The sequence below is a fragment of the Danio rerio genome, chromosome 13 (assembly GCF_052040795.2).
Source record: "Danio rerio strain M-AB ecotype USA chromosome 13, GRCz13ab, whole genome shotgun sequence".
NCBI classification, from domain to species: domain Eukaryota; kingdom Metazoa; phylum Chordata; class Actinopteri; order Cypriniformes; family Danionidae; genus Danio; species Danio rerio.
Window position 1 is genome coordinate 34,441,639 of NC_141033.1, and position 23,228 is coordinate 34,464,866.

The window sequence follows — 23,228 nt, forward strand, 5'->3', positions numbered from 1 at the left end:
ATAGCCCGTCGTAATCTTCCTGCTCTGTTTTCCAGATAATTCCAGCAGGGATTTTGGCTCGGAATGCAATAATGGCAATTGAGGGACAATTGGAAGTAGAGAAAATAACCCTAATCCTGTTCATTACCCATGATTATTGACAGTCATCACAGAGCCATTTATGTAGCAGTTTAAAAGCAGAGATCATCATCTTTCTCTCAAAAGCAGAATAACAGAATTGTGTCCTTTTCTAAGAAAGGTTTTTTTTCTTTCTTCTTTCATCTTGCCTCATACTGCAGCTCTGTGAGTGTTTGTGTGGAAAAAGTAGAAGAAGAAAAACAAACAAACAATGTGTTCTGGCTCTTTATGTAAAAATTTATTCTTCCAAAACCATCCAGATTCACTTGACATGTGATATATGCATGATCTGAACCCTTTTACTCTCTGTAAAACTCACCGCTGCCAGAGAAAAAAACAGCCCACAGTCATTTTTATTAAAAACAGCTTTCATTCAGATTTTTCTTCTGGGTCTGTTACTGACTTTTCTATGAAAAAAGTTCTGAGTCATGCCAGAATTCCAGTGAAAAACAGGCATGTCTTATCTCACCATTTGTTGTTAAGCAGCGCCATCTAGTGTAATGATAAAAAAATGCATTTATTCATTCATTCATTCATTTTCTTGTCGGCTTAGTCCCTTTATTAATCTGGGGTCGCCACAGCGGAATGAACCGCCAATTTATCCAGCAAGTTTTTTTACACAGCGGATGCCCTTTCAGCCGCAACCTATCTCTGGGAAAATACATGCATTTAGTTGGCCATTTTTCAAGATAAGCCTTTGGTGTGTCCAGAACGTGTCTGTAAACTTTCAGCTGAAAATACCCATCAGATTTTTCATTATAGATGCTAGTATCTGCCCATTTTTGGCTTTTGAATACATTAAAGCTGTTTTTGTAGCCTATGGCTTTAAATGCAAATGAGCAGCTTCTCCCCGCAAACAATTCCCCCCTGCATGTCTGCTTTTCATTATACATTGTGTCAGATAAACAGCCGTCAGTGATAGAGAAAGACTCTGATGAAGCTGTGATTTACTGACACCATGTGGTGGTGATTATAGCTGTTAAGAATTAAATAGCGATTTTACTTTCTTTATTACAAACATGCTGTTTTAAAAACGTTTAAACTTAGAAAAATCAGAAAAGTCACAGAGTTTATTTTCAAAAAATGTTCTGTGGACCTGTATATATGTTATTACAGAAATATGACGATATGTCAATCAATTCGGTGAGCGGGGAAAACCACACTCCTACATAATGTTGCGGTGGGCCTCAAAATCTGTGGGATTTGGGTCCTATTTTAACATCAGGATATTTTTAAAAAGAGACTTCTTGTGTTTATATCATTCCAAAATGACAGTGGATACACTACATACACACAGGTCTGTCCAAACAGCTTCCAGATGATTTTTACCATAAGTGTCCTTTATAGGGATAGTTAACGCAAAAATGATATAAAAAAAAAAAAGACAATTTTCTCACCCTCAAGTCAAGTGTTTCCAAATCTATACTTTTTCTGTTGAACAGAAAATAAATTATATTAAAGAATATTAGAAATTGGTACTTATTGACTTCCATAGAGAAAACAAATACTATGGAAGTCAGTGGTTACTGGTTTCAAAATTATTTTTCATTCATTCATTCATTCGTTCATTCATTCATTCATTTGCACGCGCACACACACACACACACACACACACACACACACACACACACACACACACACACACACACACACACACACACACACACACACACACACACTCAATTGCTTACCCAATTCACCTGTACCACATCTCTTTGGACTTGCGGGGGAAACTGGAGCAACCGGAGGAAACCCATGCAAACACGGTAGTAACATACAAACTCCACACAGAAATGCCAACTGACCCAGCCGAGGCTCGAACCCGCGACCTTCTTGCTGTGAGGCGAACAGGCAAACCTCTTTTGTGTTAAAGAAAACACTGAATCTCAAATGTGTTTGTGACAAGTGAAGGGGGACGAAATGATCACAGAATTTTTGCTTTTGGGTGAACTGTCTCTTCAACTGATTTGCTTTGTCTAGGTGCCATGGAAGACCAATATTGTTTAAGCTTTTAGGATCAGTAAGATTTTTTTTTTGTCTTTGAAGGTAAGGAATTATTGTATTTAGTGAGGGAACATTAGATCTAAAGTGATCAAATAAATTATAAAATGTTAAGCTGCACAAATGTTTTCACCAAACAAAACACATGATAATGATTTCTGAAATATCATGCTGCAATGAAGACTAGAGTTTTGGCTGCTGAATTGTTACTATTACATGAATAAATTACATATACATAAACAACAAACGTAATCAAAATATTCTCAAAATGCTTTTTAAACGCTTTCAGGGACACTCTTCTAGAACAGAAATTTCATCTAATAAAAATGGCCATTAAATGAGTTCCTGTTTTTGATTGTTTATAATTTAAGCCCATGGCTGCTGTTTCTGCAAATATCTTGAGCAAGAGTTCAATAAACAGGTTAAGTAACTTTCATAGACACAATATTTGCTACATTAAAAAAAAAAAAGCAACATCGTGTTTTGTTCTTCAAAAAAATTACCACATTTGAACAAGTGGTCAACATAATTTATAAAACTATATTTGCTTTTTCAAATCTTTCATGCAACATCTAAGAAGCATAAGGCAATACGGGTAAATACAAGGATGATTTTGTTCAAACTGATTTCATTCAGTTGAAAATGCCAATGTATTCTGATTTAATTTCCTGATTATTTACAGGAGCACCAAACTTCAGTCTGATTGATAAAAACACAGAATCTCCCCTTAAAGTTTAAGCATGAATCTCTACTTCCATCTGACAGATCCCATATAGCTGAAAGAAAGGTGTTTTTATTTTTGTGTTTGTGTGAATGTGATGTGATGTGCAAATGTACCATCATCTGCGGAGGCTTCGCTGCTGTAGCCGTCATATTCAGCCGCTAGAGGGGAGTATTTCTGCCGTGTGTCCCATCCATAGCCCTTCTGGTGACGCGAGTTTGTCCTAGCTGCACCTCCCCGGAGACCCTGCGACCTGGACACGGCCTCCTGGTACTGACCGATCACCTCATCATCACTGTCTGACGACGAGCAGTGATAGTCCGCATTCACGTAACTCTTTTCTGAAGGAAAGCAAAGGGGGACAAAAGAAGAGACTTTTGATTTTAGACAGAACAAATATTTTGAGAAAACTTTAGAATAACCATTTCACACACACATTCATACACTATGGACAATTTAGCCTATACCCAATTCACCTGTACCACATGTCTTTGGACTGTGGAGGAAACAGGAGCACCCGGAGGAAACCCACGCGAACGCAGGGAAAACATGCAAACTCCACACAAAAAACGCCAACTTTGCCGAGGCTCGAACCAGCGCCCCAGCAACCTTCTTGCTGTGAGGCGACAGCACTACCTACTGCACCACTGCTTCGCCGGGCATGACAATTTGATCTCCTTTAATAAAACTTAAGTTATTTAATTTAACGATGTAGGAGAAATGATTAAGATGCCTTAAGATATAGGTGACAACAGACTATCTTTTCTTTCTGTTTGATCCCTTTTATAATATTTTTTTTCATTTCTGTACTTTTCTAACATTATGTATATAGTTTTTGTCATTTCCCCCCTCCCTTTTATACTTATTTACAGGTTTCTGTATGCATATATTCATACTGTATATGTGTGTTTGTTTTGTGTGTACATATATATTGTCATTTTTAGTTTCATATTGTTATCAACCATGCTATACACATTTAACCAAGTCAGTGTTGAGGAATTCTGCTATTACCATTGTTGATAACCATGTTTACTAAAAACACAATAAAGTTTGAGTCGATAAAACATGTTTACATGAATTAATGTTTCAAGTTGGCAAAACAATATTTCTCTAGTTGTGTATTTAGAGCAGAACAGTAGGAAGTGTGAATCATCCTCTATTTGATTTGTGTCACACTGCTTAGTTTTTTAGGCATAATTTGCCAGAAAAAAAGGAAAAGGGTGTCTGTCAAATTTTATATCAGGACAAGCAAAAATGGTGATGTACATTAGTAGGAGGCACAATATTTTGTTATAAAGACAATTTATAAAATTGAATTGATTTTTAAAGGGGCAACGCGGTTGTGCAGCAGGGAGTCCTGTTGCCTTACAGCCAAGAAGGTCAGTAGTTCGAGCCTCGGCTGGGTCAGTTGGCTTTTCTGTGTGGAGTTTGCATGTTCTCCCCGCGTTCGCATGCGTTTCTTCTAGGTGCTCGGGTTTCCAATTGTCCGTAGTGTATGTGTGTCAATCAGTGTGTATGGGGTGTTTCCCAGTGATGGGATGCAGCTGGAAGGGCATCCGCTGCGTAAAACATATGCTAGATGAGTTTGCGGTTCATTCTGCGGTGGCGACCCCAGATTAATAAAGGGACTAAGCCAAAAAGAAAATTAATGAATGATTTTTAAAGGGCTTATAAGAGCAAGAATAAGGAATACATATAATTTTTTATTTGTCAATGCAAGAGTTGGACAAGTTTAAGTCATGTGGAGTTTATGATGAAGTTTTTTTAGTTTTTGATGAAAACATTGAGTGATTTGGAAATAAGCTTTTGTTTAAATCAATGAAACATGTAGTTTAACATTTTGTATTGATTAAAGGTGTATTACATTTAAAAACAATTCTTTCTGTGTGTGTATTTATATATAGCCCTCTATTTCAAGTAGAACTTTTTTGCATACAATAATAAAAAATTATTAAATGGTTTAAAAAGTTTAAAATCTTTTAAACACGATTAAATTATTTTTAGAGAATACAATACCAATGTTTTAGCTTCAGAAGAGATGAGAAATGGTATAACACTGATTTATAGTCACAACAAATAAAAACATCTGTTATAATATTAATATAATCTTGGCACTTTCAGCAATTCAACCGTGTTGCAATATTGCAAAGATCACAAAGCAGGTTTGAAATATCTTGCTTTCCATCAATCTTAGCACAGACACTAGAGGGCACTATAGATTAACAATAAAACACATTCTCATGTAATAAAGACCCAAAGAAGGTGGCATGCAAATAATACATTTTCCTCCTTGAGCCAATATTATGAATTAATATTTGTCTAAAATGCTGGTAGAGTTGTCAGGAATGACATGCATTAATAATTTTCATTGAAAAAAATAAAGCCCATGCCTGGTAATTTTGCACAGAATAGAAACAGACAGGAAGAAAAGCATAAATAGACTGACATATTAAATGTCAGAAACGGCAGTGAAGTCATTAAGATAAAAGGAGGGAAAGCAAAACAGCATTCTGACCGAAGCAGAGACCATTCCCGCCAGATGAAGAGATACGATCAAGAAAGAAAAGGCAGTGGCTCCCTCTTTTGGACAGTCATTTAATGAAGTTCAGATAGTAGAGGGATAAAGTTAGCAGTCTTATCCTCTCACCTTCAGCATCTCTACTGCTAGATTTCTTCTTCTCATTACCATCTGCTGGGCTAGATGGTTTTGCTTTGGTGGACTCTGAAGTTTCTTTAATGCAAGATCCGTTTTGTTGGCATACAGAGAGTGCATCAGCACTATTTTGTGCCTTGAACTTTTCTATCAGCATGTCAGGAGTCTGTGAGAGGTCACTTTCTGAAGATAAGGTCTCAATTGACAGCACTGAACAGTTGTCGTTTTTTGCAATCTGAGGCTCAGGATCCTCCACTAGGCCCGATGCAGCCTGGGTCTGGATTTTAGCCCGATCCAGAAAAGTGTCTCTTCTCTCTTGGACCTGTCGTGCCGCAGCCTCCTTCTCCTCAGCCTCTTTCTTACGAATCCTCTTTAGCTCCTCAGCTTGCACCTTGTGAATGATAGTGTTGACATGCTCTGCGAGTTCTCCAGTCACCGTGTATGTAACGTCGCTCAGAGCAAAAGCCAAATCGTCAACTTTTTCTGTCACCGATTCCAACATGGCAGACACTGAGGGGAGACTTTGCTGGAAGCTCTTAAAAAATGCCATTTTGTCATGTAAAGCAGAATTGTTTGCTTGATTTGATTCCTGTGAAATGTCCAGTTTTCCAGTCTTAAATGCACCATCAGAGTGTCAAAAACCGTCATAAACAAACTTTAAATTCAACTGTTTTGTTAAAAATTTGAACACCTGAAATAAGGAAGGAAAAAAGGAAACAAATCATGTTTAAATAAGACACAGTTTGAATATTTATAATGTGATTCATAAAGCTACAGTACACAGAAGTCTCTCAGGAGGTGTGATATTCTTCAGCATGCTCTGACTCAAACAACAGAGATGAGGTGAGTCAGAGAGGTCAAATCTCACAGCTTCATGACAGTTATTTATGCTTTTCCAAAATCTGCTACAAGCCACACAAGCAGTCTGCCTCGGAGCACAATTTGATGTGCGTATGTTGCGATGTATAACTGTAATTATGTATAATGACTGCAGCTGTAATGAATACAGCAGATGGTTCAGGGAACCACCGACACCAGGTTTTCAGTGAAGTGTCCAGCATATTTACTCTACTGGATTCTGATAAACTTGGCAGGGAACAGAGGAAGATTTCCCCCTGAGACCAAGGGCAAAGGAGGGCTGTTCATATTTATTTTAGATGGAGAAAACCACAAGGGAGGCCCTTTCTGGCAGAGACTGAGGGTGAATACTGTTCATCGTAATAGTGCTGAGGAAGGCCAAGCTTTTTGGCATTTTACCCAAATAACCATACATCTACTTTGACACTGACAGAGAAATTATGGCTAGAATCACTACACGACCTTAGACCAGAGAAAGAATATAATTCCAGTCAGATAGCCAATCAGACACACGGCACTAAATGAGCACAGATGACTTTTCCTGTCACACAATCAACATTTAACAATTACAGGGAGAGTTCACAGCAACATAAAAATGATGATAACAATAAATAAACAATAAATATTTAAAGGTGCAGTATGTAAGTTTGACACCCAGTGGTTAAACTAGGTATTGCATTCCTGTATCAAAACAAACAGAAGTGCAGGTTGCCAGATTGAGGACCAAAAGGAGTAAGTCTGACTATCAAGCCTAAAGGTTGATTTTATGCATGTTCTATATAAAGGTAACGGCACGCGATAGAAGGAATATTGTCCATATTATTTTTTGTTTTTGTTCTAACCAACACCTTGAATCCTTAAATTAATATTAGAAATGGCTTCTATTTTTTGCAGCTGAGCAACAGAAAACCGACACTAGCTATGTTGATGGAAATGCCAAGATGTGCCTAAATTTTTAAAATGAGCATAAAAAACTAATGCACAAAAATGTGTAGGATAAACTTTGTATTCGATAAGAAAGGATGCACAAAAACTATGATGAAAACACTTTTACTGAACAAATTCCAGTATGCGCATAAAAAAAGTCATGTGATTTTGTTATAAGAGATCACGTGATGACAAAAATGTGTGCGAATGGACAAACCAGCAGGCTGAGCACACTGTAAAACATCTGAAATTTAAAACGCCTTAACCAGTTACGATTAGTGTTCTTATAATATTAATGACATCCAGATTCTGTTCCGCGTCTCATACTTTCAAACACCACCGGGCGTTCACTGCGTGAACTGCGGACTGTCTTCTGAATTGCAAGCCATTTATTAAATGAAGAACAGATTCACACAGCTTCTCTTATCACAGCAAATTCCATTTTACTGTTGATATTTGGCACCAGTAAGTGACGATTTTGTGATGATTTTGTTTGCTTGAATGGAACTCATTGACTCATTGAATGGAAATGCTGCTATAGTCGTATATCTTTTATGCGATAATCCAGTTTTGTGCATAAAGTTAATTTGCATTTTTGGATGAAAACATAGCTATTGATCACCTCAGGTACACCTCATGTGCTTTATTCAGTGTTATATGCTAACAATGTGAGTTTGAATGCCATTTTTTTCTTTAAAGTTAAATAAACAATTTGAAATTGAACTTTAGTACTGGAAAATAATGCAAGCCAACACATATCAGTGATTCAGCATGTACATTTATTAATGTTAAAGAGGTTTAATATGTATTAATTAGATTTTAAACCTTACCATTTCTTTGGAGTGCAGTGAGTGCACTATTCTGTGCTATTATTGGCTTAATAACCACCTCATGTGGAACTCTGAATCTGCGTCTCATTTCAGGGTCTGCTACTCACCACCTGAGGTTACATTTCGGTGATGAACGCTTTGAGAGCCTTCTGATGAATGAATGAAATATGATGCTTTCCACAAAGATAACCCGGGGTGCTGAAATATAATTGGCTGAACTGGCAGTGGGGTGTTAAAAGAACCAAGATCGCATCCTGGCACGGAAAGCACGTTTTCAAAGCAGAATATCTGACTGCATTGTTTTTCAGATAAACAAGTATGTTCACTTAGCATGTTTCTTAGATATCTGCAAACATATTATGGCATTTTTATGCTTTAGAAGAGTCAAAAACTTACATATAGCACGTTTAAAAAACACTAACTGAGCATTTTAGAGGGGTTTTCTGAAGATTGATGAAGTATTGATGGTGGAAATCCAGCATGTCATCTCAGGAATAGATGACATTTTAAAATATATCAAAAGAGACAACATACATTAGATTTTTTATTTTTAGATTTGCTTTATTTATGAAAATATATATAACACAATATCTGCTGTAAATGCAGCCTTGGTGCGCACCATAGACTGTAAAATATATGGACGTAGTGTCCGTGACATCACCCATAGGTTTCTAAAGAGCGCAAAAGAAGCCACAAGTAGGTGTGGCCAACCGTCGCCATTTTGGTCGCGTGTCATCGCACCCACGGCGGGATACCAAACAAGGGCAAAGAGGCGGAGACTGAGTGGAGCTACAGACACCTGCTGGCATTTTGCTTGGACCTGGTTCAGACACACTTTACTTTGGGAGAACGCTTAATACTTTATCATCTGTGACTCGTTTGTATTCTGACCACTTGTGCTTGGTTGTACACTATATCAATAAAGTGTTTAGTCTTTTAAAAACACACTGCTGTAATACATTGAGCCACTAAACATTGTTCTTATGACGTTTTTCAACAGGAGGAAAACGTGAATTACTTCCAAACACTTCAGATATAGTCTTTGTTAGTTAATGTAAGACTATTGATGAAATCCAGCATAACACTGTATGACAACGCTTTAGATGACTGTTCTAGAGCTTACAGCTAATCAATTCGTCAGATTCTGGAGTGCATTACAGCTGTAAATATAAATATAAACGATAAATGATCTTAAATAAAACAAATACATGTATAGAGATGGTATATAATTATATAACTTTACTCACATGGGAAACGGAGGCCACGTGAATGGTTTGTAAGCACAATTAAGTGCACTCAGCATGCCATGCCATCTAATAATTGTAGGAAACAAGTCCAAAAGGCAGTTGACTGTGTAAAGCCACATAAAACAACACAGAAATACGATAAATATGCCTAGTTCAGTGGCTAATCTGCAGGATTTAGCTGAAGTGACGTGACGGTGACCAACGAGACCTAGCTGTCACTCAAGTGGCCACTCCCTTAATTATGCAAACTTAATATAAATTAATATAAAGGAAACAGTTGAGTTATAAAAAATTCACCCCCTCACAGTTGTCATGAAGGGTAATATTAGCTGTATTAACCAAAATCTTTTTTTGTACCAGGCTTTAAACACCTTTTTTTCTGCTGTAAAGTTGGCCATTCTAACAGTGGGCTCAATTGAAATTTGCTCTGTTTTGGAGCCAGGAGCGGCCAGGACTAGCGGTATTTCGGCTGAATTGCAGTTTTAGTTACTCCCTAGAGCGGGAGGTTGCCGCTTGGTGCGCACAAGTTTTCTTTTTTAAAAACAAAATAACATTTTGGAAGGAACGTTAATGTCAAATTTTCATTGCACTTTAGATTTAGCGCTCAGAATAAATGAAGAACATTACAGTTTCATGTTTAGCACACAGTCTCATGTTTACTGCGCTTTTTCACAGACTCACCAGGTCAAATAAGAGCAAACATACTTATTTGGTAAATGTCATTGTGATTATGCCACTGGTGCTGAGCAGAGTTATGTAAAGGCCTGTGTGTGGGCAGCTCAGTGATGCCTGGATCCACAGCCCGTGTGTGTGTGTGTGTGTGTGTGTGTGTGTGTGGGCATTAAGTGCCCCTGTCGACAGTATAAGTGTGTAGGTGTGATTGAGTGCTTTATGCTTTTAACAAAAGCTAGTTGTGTGCACTAATGTGCACGGTTTATTGAGTTTATTCCAGCCAGTTCTGTTGTGTGCATGTATACTGACAATGTGGACATTTGATCTAGCGTGTGTTTGGATTTCTGCCCACATTTTCTCTTGGGGCTGTTACATGATCCCTTTCATTCATTTTCAGACACACACGCACATTCGTCACAAGTACTATTGATCTAATAATTGGCCTGTGGCATCTGTTCTGTCCGATCAACATCATGCTTTGAAGTGTGTAGCATATCCCAGGACTCCACACTGCCAAAATCATCTTTAGCAAACTGAAGTCCAAAGTCCTACTGTAAGTAGTGCTAATAAAACTCTGTTAGGAATTTTCTGATCTGCAGCTTAGCAGATAATTACCTCTCGGGAGATTGGCATTCATTGTTTGGGAATTTGGACCAGTGTTATCCTGGACCTCCAAGCCTCAGAAATACCATGATTTGGGCTCAGTCATTACAGATCGGTATGTTATTTTAATGCCAGTGGAATAAATAAATACAATAGTTTCATGGATGGTGCTATAAATATCAGTGCAAAGAGTTGAACTCACTCTCGCTCAGTCCGGCTCAATGAAACAGACGGGTGGTAATCCATACTGAACATCCGGCATTTGTGTTTATCAACATCCTTCATACTGCCCTTCTACGAACTCCACAGAAATAATCAATATTGCCTTTTTAAACAAAAAATTTCAGTGGTTTTAAAACACAAACAGCCTATACTTCCATTAATGCATTTCATTCCATTATATATATATATATATATATATATATATATATATATATATATATATATATATATATATATATATATATATATATATATATATATATATTTATTTTTTTTTTTTTCATAAGATTTGAAAAAGTAAATGTTTTTGGAAGTTTTGTCAAATATTTTGGGAAGCATTTGCTAACATATTATGTTCTTTGAATAATTAGTGAAGGAATGTTTGTTTGTCATTTTAAATCATCATTGGCTAGTAATTACTCCAGTCCTTATGTCATATTTTGTCATATAATCCTTCAGAAATCATTGTATTATGTTTGTTTGGTGTTCAATAATAATTTCTTGTATTATTATTGTGCAAAAGGTTTGTTGTACAACATCATTATACTGCATTGTTGCTAAATACACAATATAATATTAATAATAATAATAATAATAATATAAAAATAATAATAACAACAACAACAATAACAATCTACTGTATAATATTAATAAAACTAATCTATAATAATAATAATAATCTACAATAATAATAATAATTAAAATAATAGTAATCATAATATTAATCTATGAATCTATGACAATTGCATTGTACTTGTACATGTGTAATGACAATAAAGTTCAATCTAATCTAATATTATAGAGTGCTCAGCATATATGACTACACCACTCACAAATATATCTTTCAAATTAATATTTCTAACAGGATGCTATACATTATTATATTGGTGCATATCTGCTTAGTCATTAATAAAGCCAAATATGGAGCTAATCTAACAAAAATAAATTGTGTAGCTTGTAATTTGTTTTTTTGCAATATTTTGCTAAATGAAATGGATAAAACTCAAAATGGGGCATTTCGTATAGCCATATGGATAGATAGACAGACAGACAGACAGACAGACGACAGATAGATAGATAGATAGATAGACAGACAGACAGACAGACAGACAGACAGACAGACAGACAGACAGACAGACAGACAGACAGACAGACAGACAGACAGACAGACAGACAGACAGACAGATAGATAGATAGATAGATAGATAGATAGATAGATAGATAGATACTGTAGATAGATAGATAGATAGACAGACAGACAGACAGACAGACAGACAGACAGACAGACAGACAGACAGACAGACAGATAGATAGATAGATAGATAGATAGATAGATAGATAGATAGATAGATAGATAGATAGATAGATAGATAGATAGATAGATAGATAGATAGATAGATAGATAGATACTGTAGATAGATAGATAGATAGACAGACAGACAGACAGACAGACAGACAGACAGACAGACAGACAGACAGACAGACAGACAGACAGACAGATAGATAGATAGATAGATAGATAGATAGATAGATAGATAGATAGATAGATAGATAGATAGATAGATAGATAGATAGATAGATAGATAGATAGATAGATAGATAGATAGATAGATAGATACTGTAGATAGATACTGTAGATAGATAGATAGATAGATAGACAGACAGACAGACAGACAGACAGACAGACAGACAGACAGACAGACAGACAGACAGACAGACAGATAGATAGATAGATAGATAGATAGATAGATAGATAGATAGATAGATAGATAGATAGATAGATAGATGAACAGATAGACAGATAGATAGACAGACAGACAGACAGACAGATAGACAGATAGATAGATAGATATTGTATAACGATGGTTTGTTCTGTAGACTATCAAAATCAATAGGCCTTTTAAGCCTTATTTGAACAAACCATCGTTATACAATATCTTGCCTAATTAAGCCTAACCTGCCTCATTAACCTAATTAAACAAGTTAAGCATTTAAATATCACTTTAAGCTGTATAGAAGTGTCCTAAAAATATCTAGTCAAATATAATTTACAGTCATCATGGCAAAAGTAAAATAAATTAGTTATCAGAGATGAGTTATTAAAACTATTATGTTTTAAAATGTGTTGAAAAAAATCTTCTCTCCATTAAACAGAAATTGGGAAAAAAATAAACAGGGGGCAAATAATTCAGTGGGGCTAATAATTCTGACTTCAACTATATATATATACTTGGGCTGTGCGATTTGGGGAAAATGTCTAACTGCGTTTTTTTTGTTTTTTTGACAAATATTGCGATTATGATTTGATTTGCGATTTAATTTTGTAGTCAAGGTGGAGCTCAATAATCTGTAAGCCGTTGCACCAATTCTGCAAATTTCTTAAAAATGACCTGTTTATGTTTGATGTCTGTGACTTAGAAACCAAAATATTCCCATATTACCAATGCTTTTTCCCCTTGATATTCAATTGTCTATTAATGCTTTTGAAGCAGCAGACGCCATTATCCCACTCAAAAGTGCTTTTCTGTTTTTATTTTTTTACAATTTTTTAATCGTTGTGCGCATTCCACATAGTTCAATTGTGCATATCTGATGGGGCAGAACAAAAGTGTGCTCACTCAATTGGGTAGTAAGTCTGTCACACACAGATGGCAGTCATGCATTTGCTCTGGGCGGGGTAAATTTAAAAATACAAATATATTTCATATCGCAGCCTCTTGCGATTAAACAATTGCAATGTTTTAAATTCGACTTTAATTAATCGCACAGCCCTAATGTATACACATTATATTATATATATGTATATATATATATATATATATATATATATATATATATATATATATATATATATATATATATATATATATATATATATATATATATATATGCACACACACAAATCTATCTAACTGAACCAGTACCCTGTAAAACCACAAAAGTTGAGGTAACTCAAACCATATGAGGAAGCTGATTGCAACAAACCATTCAGGTTTACAAACTAATCCTAATAAATACGAAGCAATGTGAGCACGGTAAAACCCAATAAATGAAGAGAACTCAAACCAACTGAGTACTGTAAAATCCAATAAGGTAAAACAACTCAAACCGTTTGAGGAAACCGTTTGCTACAAACCATTTGAGTAAATAATTAATCTATATGAGTACTGTGAACTTACTCCATTTAAATTAAAGTAATGAAGTATTTAATTAATTTATTACCTTCAACACTTAGTTCAAAACTCTTTTCAAATGCGTAAAATTAACTTTCAGTCCATTTTGAGTTAACTACATTCATTTCATTTGATAAAGTTGACTGTTGGGTTTAACAGTGTAGTGGTAGTGTAAATTTACTTTCTATATTGTTTATTTATTATGAATTACACAAAATTCTTGTGTAATGCGTAATTCGCGTACACAAAAACAGAAATCACTGTCAATTGCACACAAACAATTACAGGAAAGCAAACACAAACCTGCTGGTTCTGCGCTCTTTCTGTACTGGTCGAGGCTGGGCAGTTGGTTGGCACTCTCGAGTGACAGTTTATTATTGAGGTAAAGAAAGAGTACAATCACAAGAAAGATGAACACGCCGATGCCAGACAGGAACCCCAGAGCCTCAGGAGACACTGCACAGACACACAGAAAGACACAGATTGCTTAGATATACCAATAAGGTAGAGTGAAAAGAAACAGAGAAGATAGAAATCTATTTGAATAAATTGTCCATTATACTGGTTTATCATCAGCATTCAAATTTAAACTTTTTTCCATTCACATCAAATTTTGTTTCCTTTTTTATATAAATGTAATATTATTCAGAAATATGTCTTTTGAATTCAGCTTGATCTATATAATTCAACCAACAACAAACCAATTTGAGGAGCTAAAACACAAAGAAAGCAAGAAAATAAATTATGAACAGCGAGTGCAGAGGGTTTGACCTCACAACCTTTTTAATTCATTAAGTTTGACCCATGTGGCTATATATTTTCAGAAAGACCGAGGGAAACGACCCAGTTTCAGATGGCTGGTTTACCACTTCGAGAAGAAATAAACTTCTCAGCAATCATTTCTGCATGAACTGTATCACAGCTTTGAGCGAGTGTGGATGTGATTCCACACAAACCCATCCTGCAGGAGTAAGTGTGAATTATTCACACAAATTATGCAACGTGATTCTGTCCCATCAGCCTTCCTGTCCCTCAGGGTGGCAGTTTTAGTGCGGCTGTCTGACAGGAACAGAGTTAAATATTCAAAGGAGAGATCCTACCATTTTAGACACACTCTGATGATTCATGTTTCAAACTCTTTTAAATCAGATTATACAGCCATCTGGAATATGTGTGCCAATGATTTTTTGATCACAGCTCTTTACTCGACTTCCCAGTTAATAAAACGATTTAAGAACATTGAAATATTACTTCTGCATTTTTTTTTGTTCTGATAGGTATAGTTTTTAAAATGTTTTAGATATTTCTTTTGAGTGTTCTCAATACCTTCTGAAATATATAGTGGCATTTAAAACAAAAACATTCGACCAATGTCCAACTAAATGTTTCAGAAATGACCCATGAGGGATGTTTTCATTTGAGGTTTTAATTATCATTTGAAAATGTTGCCAAAAGCCGATGAGGGTGAGACAGGGTCAAAGGTCATTGACAATACAATTACACCAGAATAGAGAAAATCTATAATGTTCCATTCCAGAGTGTGTTGGGGGAAAATGATGTTCAATGGAATGATCTTTGTTACGTAAGAGCAGCTCTTGACCACTGCAACAGAGTTGCTGCTGTCAGTGACTACGTTTACATGGACATCAGTAATCAAATTATTTGCCTTAATCTTAATAAGACAGTAATATGATTAAGGCATGTACATGAGCTGCTTTTTGAATGTTCCTTTTATTATTCCATTTTACATGTTATAGCACATAGATCAATTGAAGTCATTAGGCTCTATTTTGACGATCCATGCATAAAGTGCAAAGCGCCGGGCGCAAACGCATTCAGGGCGTGTCAGAATTCACTTTTGCTAATTAAAGGATGGAAAAATCCGCTTTGCGCCATGGCGCATGGTCTGAAAGGGTTGAACTTATTCTCTTAATGAGTAATAGGTATGTTTTGAGAATAAACCAATCAGAGTCTCATCTCCCATTCCCTTTAAGAGACAGTTGCATCGCGCCATGGTGCATTTGCTATTTACATGACAACTTTGTAAGTGGAAAAACTGAGCACTTCACTAGCAAAAAAAAAACAGTTAAATAGAGCATCTACAGCCCGAGAATGCGAGATAAGGCCTCATCATTATCTACTTTCACTTTCGGTCACATGGATAGAGAAACCTTGTACACAGACATCAATTAGCCCATAAATAATTAGTTTTGTTTGTTAAGCGCAAAGATTTGTTTCAAAACTATTTTTAAATACAGTTCTAATTTCCAGCAAACAAATAAATAAACAATGATAACGAAGTGTGGTCAAAAACCTGAGTTATATCCTAATACACAGTCTGCTGTGCCCCATATGGTCTAAAACCTGACAGTGGTCTAAAACCTGACAATCTAAGCTTGTTTAAATATAAATATGCATATAATAAAATAATACTGCTAATAATAATAACATTATACAAAAGCAAATTGTCATGAATAAGCTGAAAAAGCCCCACGAGATGAATAAGGCATGGAAGTATGTAGGCTAGAAAATAATATGTTTTGTATTATTTTAATCCTTTATATTTATATCCTATATATATATTATATTTTGGGGGGTGAAAATGATAATTTAATGTGATTCCTACACTGCAAAAAAATGCTTTTCTTGCTTTGATTTTTTGTCTGCATTATTGTTATATTTTTAAATAATTTAAGTGTATTTTATTTGTACAGGGAGCATATTTAAAAGTGCAAAAGATGGTTAGTGTTGTATTAAAAGTGTATAAAATATATTGCTTAAATATTAAAGTAGTAAATTTAAAATATCTAAAATATAAATAGCACAGTCAAGTACACATAGATCATCTTAAGTTTACTTTAAGTGGTACTAAAGATTAACTATTAGTACATTAAGTACAACATTAGTAGCCAAAAATTGAGCACTTTAAGTGCATTGTGGAAGTTCACTTAAATAAAACATTTTACACTTTTTTTTCACCTGGGTTATACAGTCAAATGTGTACGAAAAATTACACTTTTAAGCTCTACACTCACAGTTGAAAACAGAATTATTAGCCCCCCTGAATTATTAGCTCCCCTGTTTATTTTTTTCCCTAATTTCTTTTTAATGGAGGGAAGATTGTTTCATCACATTTCTGAGCATAATAGTTTAAATAACTCATTTCTAATAACTGATTTATTTTATCTTTGCCATGATGACAGAAAATAATATTTTGATATTTTTCAAGACACTTCTATACAGCTTAAAGTTATATTTAAAGGCTTAACTGGGTTAATAAAGTGAACTAGGCAGGTTAGGGTAATTAGGCAAGTTATTGTATAATGATGGTTTGTTCTGTAGACTATCGAAAAAAAAATTAGCTTAAAGGAGCTAATAATTTTGTCCCAAATATGTTTTTAAAAAAATTAAAAACTGCTTTTATTCTAGCCGAAATAAACCAAATAAGACTTTCTCCAGAAGAAAAAATATTATCAGACATACTGTGAAAATGTCCTTGCTCTGTTAAACATCATTTGAAAAATATAAAAAAAAAGAAAAAAAAAATCAAAAGGGAGCTAATAATATTTTATATAAAAATCGATTTAAATACATTTAAAAAGTTCAATTTATTTTATACTTGTGATAACTATGTAAACATGTGCTAACTTTGAACTATTTGTCAAATGGTAGAGGTACTGTAGGTCCAAATATCTAAAAACTCTTAAATAAGCATGTTCTAGACAGGCAAAAATATTGTCTTGTTTTAGGAAATAATGTGAAAATTAATTGAGTTTTTTTTAAACAAGCTAAATGAAATTGAAAAACATAGGAAAAAATGTCTTGTTATAAGAAATGTCAAAATTAGGTGTTTTTTGTTGTTGCTTGTATTAAGGAAAAACGCACTTATTCTTGGCATATTATGTATTAAAACAAGACAGTATTTTTTGCTTGTCTCAAAAATGGATTTAAGAATTTGTAGATATTTGGACTAGAAACAAAACAAAAAATCAAAGTAGGAAAAAGCATTTTTTGCAGTTTAGTCAAAATATCTAATGCCAGTAGTAGGATAAATGTAATAACAGAAATGCTGCTAAACCATTACAAACATCAATAAAAACAACAGGTGAAAAGACATGACTGATCTTTAACATCCTAAAATACAGAGTGACACTTTCTTATGTCATTTTCTGAATACAGGCAAAGGCAGTGAGTGTGTGAGGTGAATCTGGTCAAACAAACACTTATAAAACAGCTCTTCCACCATCTGCTATTTTTAGGGATGCTAATTGATTTCCAGCCAGTGCGTTTCCTGATCAATGCAATGAACACATTTCCCTGATGACCCATATGCCTTCTCTTTCCTTCCGTTCTGTCATTTACAGTTCTTTCTGCTTTCTGTCCTGCCTTGTTCTGTTTGAAATAAATTAGAGTACTTTATATGAGCAGCATTTCACCATCAAATAATAAAAAAATAAAATTAAGACTTCCTGAAAGTCCAGGGGCTTTATTTTGACGATATATATATATTTATATAAATTATACGTTTTTTTTATATTTTTCATTAAGACAACTTTAAATGTGTTTTTCTCATTTCATTTTTTTATCCCAAGATTCTAGATTTTCAAATAGTTGTATCATGGCTAAATATTGCCCTGTAAAAAACAAATATTAATGGAAAGCCTATTTATTTAGCTTTCAGGTGATGAATATATCTCAAATTTTTAATTGCCCTTGGTCACATTTATTGTTCTTCCTCCTATAAAGAATTAATGATAACCTATGCACAAAAGGTCACGAGGCAATTATGATGCCTGTTCAAGATTTAAAAGAACAGATCACTCCCAAAAATTTGGAAGGGCTGTTCTGGTTGTTGCTGTCCATGTAATTAAAATTAATGAAAACATCAAAAATGAAAACAATACATAGACAATGACATATCATTCAAATATAAACTCTTAATTAGATATTTTCTCTTCTGGTAACAAAGGCAGCTTATACTTTACGTTTAAATTACAATTTTTCCAATAGACTAGTAATCTGTAAATAACAGGTAGAATTTGACACTTTTTGGTGCAGAATTCAAAGCTATTTTAAAACTGCAAAATGAATAACTAAAATTTTAAAGCTGACACACCATAAAAGTTTAAGGTCACACTTTATTTTGATGATCCATCTGTTGAGTTTAAGTTACATTGCATCTACATGCTCACTAATTCTCATTAGATTATATGTAGACTGTTGGGTTGAGGTTTGGGTTTGTGTAAGGGTGCTTTCACACCTGTGAATTGATTCAGTTGTTCCGAAACAGAGATTACAAATGTTACATTGTTGCTCTTTGCTCTTGGAGCGGTTCGCTTTCACACTGCAAAGTTTCTAATCGGACCAAAAGAGCTAAAACAAGTCACGTGCGAGTAAACTCTCCTCACATTGGTCAGAGTGTCAGGGTTTATTTTGCAGCGTCCCGCTAAGCTGTCAGAAGAGGTGGTGGTTTAGTGGTGATTGACAGGGTGCGCACGCGACGTGTCTGAGGAGAGATGCGGTGGGGAGGGGTGAGAAGGGTGCATGACGATGCCTATTTGAGGACCAAGAGGAAGACGCGAAATTACTGGGAGATCATCACTTGTTTGCGGGCATCCGGAGACTTGCGAAACTTCCCGCCATACTCATAATTCTCTCTTCATATAGCCGTATGCCTATTACATATCCATAAAACACTATGATATAACCGCGCTCGGATCGGATCGCTTTCTCACTGCAATCGAACCGATCCAGGGTTCCACCTCATTCAAGCGATCTCAGAGCGATTACTTTGGCGTGGAACAGAGCGCGATTGCCCTGTTCACATATGCCAAACGAACCGCGCTAACTGGGCAAACGAGACAGGTTCCGAAACAAAAGTAAAGGTGTGAAAGCACCCTAAGTTGACATGTAGCTACTTGCAAAGTTTCTTATAGTCAGTTGAATGTCTGTTGAAGGAGCATTATCAACAGATGTTAAGCAGACAGTCTACTAATACACAAATGGACCATTAAAATAAAGTGTTACAAAGTTATAAGTCAGATAAATACAGCATTGAGAATATAAAACAATTTCCTTGTTAGCCAAGTAAAGTGTGCATCACTGAAGTGTAATATAAAACAGGAGAAAGAAAGGAGAGAATGTCATAATTATTAGAAAAGAAAGAAAGAAAAAAAGAAAGAAAGAAAGAAAGAAAAAAAGAAAGAAAGAAAGAAAGAAAGAAAGAAAGAAAGAAAGAAAGAAAGAAAGAAAGAAAGAAAGAAAGAAAGAAAGAACGAGAGATGAATGGAGACACATTCAATTTTATTGCATCTTATATGTAAAGAAAAGAATTTGAGTCAAGAGTCTGCACACTTGTTGCATAATGCAAAACTTAATCTCTCTAATGTAAATCCAGGTCATCAGACCTGAGAAAACCACCTGAGCCTGGACAGAATCTGGGTCAGTGAGAGAAAAGTGCAGCTGGACTGAGTAGATGCATCTGGAGGTAAAACATCGATGAGCCATTCAAACCCAAAAAAGCAGACCTACACTAAACCCCTAAAATATCCTGAACAAATCCATCTACCATAAATAAACCCAGCTCACATGAATACATTAGTTCTGACGCAGAGTCTGCATGTCTCTGTGATAGTTTGTGCATAGCACCGATTCAAATCATCTTTTTTATGGTACATCATTATCACACCATTATAGCTAGAACTTGCCTTCTTATTCTAGGAGACCGTTGGCTGGTTCGGTTGTCATAGAAACAGGTAAAAGCATGTCAGGAGGCTCAGGCACCTCTGAATTATAAAATACTACAGACACAAACACTCTCACAAAAAATACACTGCCAATGCTGTAAACTCCCACATAACAACAGACCAGAAGTGCTCTCTGAGGCCCACGCAGGCACACACACACATGGAATCTAAACACAAGCATACATGTCTGCTAGATGATGCTGCAAATCCATAAACACACACGTCTAGTCATGTATGAGCAGAGAGAAGCAGTAAAATCCTCCTTCAGCTGATTCTATAGAGCCTAAAGCAGCTCTGCCTAAAATGAGATATTTATAATATTTATAATGAAATATATTTATACTGCAGGTATTAACATTAATTTGTCAGTACACTCGCGCCCCTTTCTCTGAAGTAATTCACTGAAATAAATTGGACTTCACTGGAGAACATTTTAGATTAACGTTGAAGTTCACTCACACTTTGTCAAACTGCACTATAACCAGTGGTAGACAGAACACTGACAAATCATACTTAAGTAAAAGTACCATTACTTGCTTAAAAATGTAGTGCAAGTAGAGTAAAAGTATCTATTGTAAATATTACTCAAAGTATGAGTAAAAAGTAGACCTTTCAAAAATACTCAAGAATGACGAGTAGTGAGTATTATGCTGTAAAAAGCTGATGCACTTGCATGTAATTTGTGAATGTGTGTAAATGTAATATTCTGTAGTGCATTTAGTTATTGCCCAGCAGGCACATAACGTCATAAAACATTAATATTACGTAAAAAATTAGGTTGTGATGTCAGGTGACCAAAATTCAATGTCTAGCCAGCATCTAAGGATGTTATTTTTATGCCCAATGATGTCAAATGACATTGATCTTTGGTTTTAGGTTGTTGGAAAATGACCAAAATCCAACTTTGATCCAACATCTTAAACCAACGTCATATTGATGTCAAATACTGACGATTGTTCTTCAAGTATGGCAACCAAAATCCAACATCTAATAGAAGTCATAGAGGCAGTGTCCACACAACGTCAAGCTGTACCATCAAAAGACGTTTATATTTGGTTGATTTTAGGTTGGACGTTGGACACTGATGTCGGCCTGACGTTGAGTTCTGACGTCAAAACGATTTTCATTTTCAACCACATTGCAACATCCCCATGACATTAGGGTACAACACCAATCTAATGTCATGTTGACATCTTGTGCCTGCTGGGTGTTTAAGGACATTTCGGTCATCATAAAGTAAACATCTGTCATTTTCTCTTCAGCGACATTTATCTAAACAGTCTCTGGGCCAATGTGTGTAAAGATATCTTTGACACTTTTAATGCTTTCAAACAGTTGCTGCACTTCTAAATCTCCCATGTCTTAAGGTAGTTCATTATGATGCGATTTACCTTCTATGTGTGATTTGATTGGACCTAAATCACAGGACTTATTTTTCTAATTCCCATAGACAAGTAAAAACAAAGTAGTGACTCCAGGTTGAAGTAAAGTAGTGGAGAAAAAGTACTGATACTGTAATAAAAATGTACTCAAGGGAAAGTGAAAGTACACATCTTTAAAACTACTTAGTAAATTGCAGTTTTTGAGGAAAAAACTACTAAATTACAATCATTTGAGTATTTTTAATTTGTTACTTTACATCACTGACTATTACTAGTTGTAAAAAGCAACTGTTGTTGTTCTTTTACTTATTGTAACTGTTCAATCTACACTAAAGCAATTAGTTATTGCCTCGCTACTGAAATATGTATGTATGCATAATCGTAGCATCTCAATTTTAGTTAATTAAACTCACTGCAGCTACAGTATAACCTCTCAGGAAATGTCAAGAACATTCTGTCAACAGCATGAACATTCTGTCAACAGTGAACAGATGTTGCCTGAGGAGTGAACAAAACAACCCAAGAGGTGAAGAAAAAACCTACTGTAAATTGTTCCTAAAAATCTCAGCTTTGATATAATATAATCATGTTAATAAAAAAGTGCAATCTGAAAATTGTTAGTCATTTTAGCTTAATGTGTTCAGACAAGTTTCGAGCCTGAAAAAACCTGAAAAAAATCACATGTACATAAGTATTCACAGCCTTTGCTCAATAATATGTTGATGCACCTTTGGCAGCAATTACAGCCTCAAGTCTTTATGATTATGATGCCACAAGCTTGGCACACCTGTCTTTGGGAATTTTTGCCCATTCCCCTTTGCAGTACCAATCAAGCTCTATCAGGTTGGATGGGAAGCGACGGTGTACAGCCATTTTTAGACCTCTCCAGAGATGTTCAATAGGATTTAGGTCTGGGCTCCAACTTGGCCACTTAAGGACATTCACTGAGTTGTTGTGAAACCCCTCCATTGATATTCTGGCAGTGTGCTTTGGGTCATTGTCCTGCTGGAAGATGAACCGTCGCCCCAGTCTGAGGTCAAGAGCACTCTGAAGCGAATTTTTTTTTTTTTTTGCTG

The 23,228-nt window shown here is 35.3% G+C and overlaps 1 protein-coding gene across 5 annotated transcripts in view; it reads right to left on the reverse strand.

Moving 5' to 3' along the window:
• syt14a (synaptotagmin XIVa) overlaps positions 1 to 23,228 on the reverse strand; it is a 70,072-nt gene that overhangs the window by 19,973 nt on the left and 26,871 nt on the right. For 3 of the 5 annotated variants that reach the window (XR_015506105.1, XM_087279535.1, XM_087279534.1), the window contains exons 3-4: positions 14,328 to 14,480; positions 2,956 to 3,180 (exon numbers count right to left, since the gene is read on the reverse strand). Coding sequence is in view for 4 of the 5 variants with exons in the window: in XM_087279535.1 (XP_087135661.1) it covers positions 2,956 to 3,180; positions 14,328 to 14,480 (378 nt within the window). In the remaining variant the exon portion in view is untranslated. Of the gene's footprint in view, positions 1 to 2,955; positions 3,181 to 5,486; positions 8,094 to 14,327; positions 14,481 to 23,228 lie in introns of those variants that run through there. The other 2 variants (XM_087279533.1, XM_087279532.1) reach the window with 1 other exon arrangement.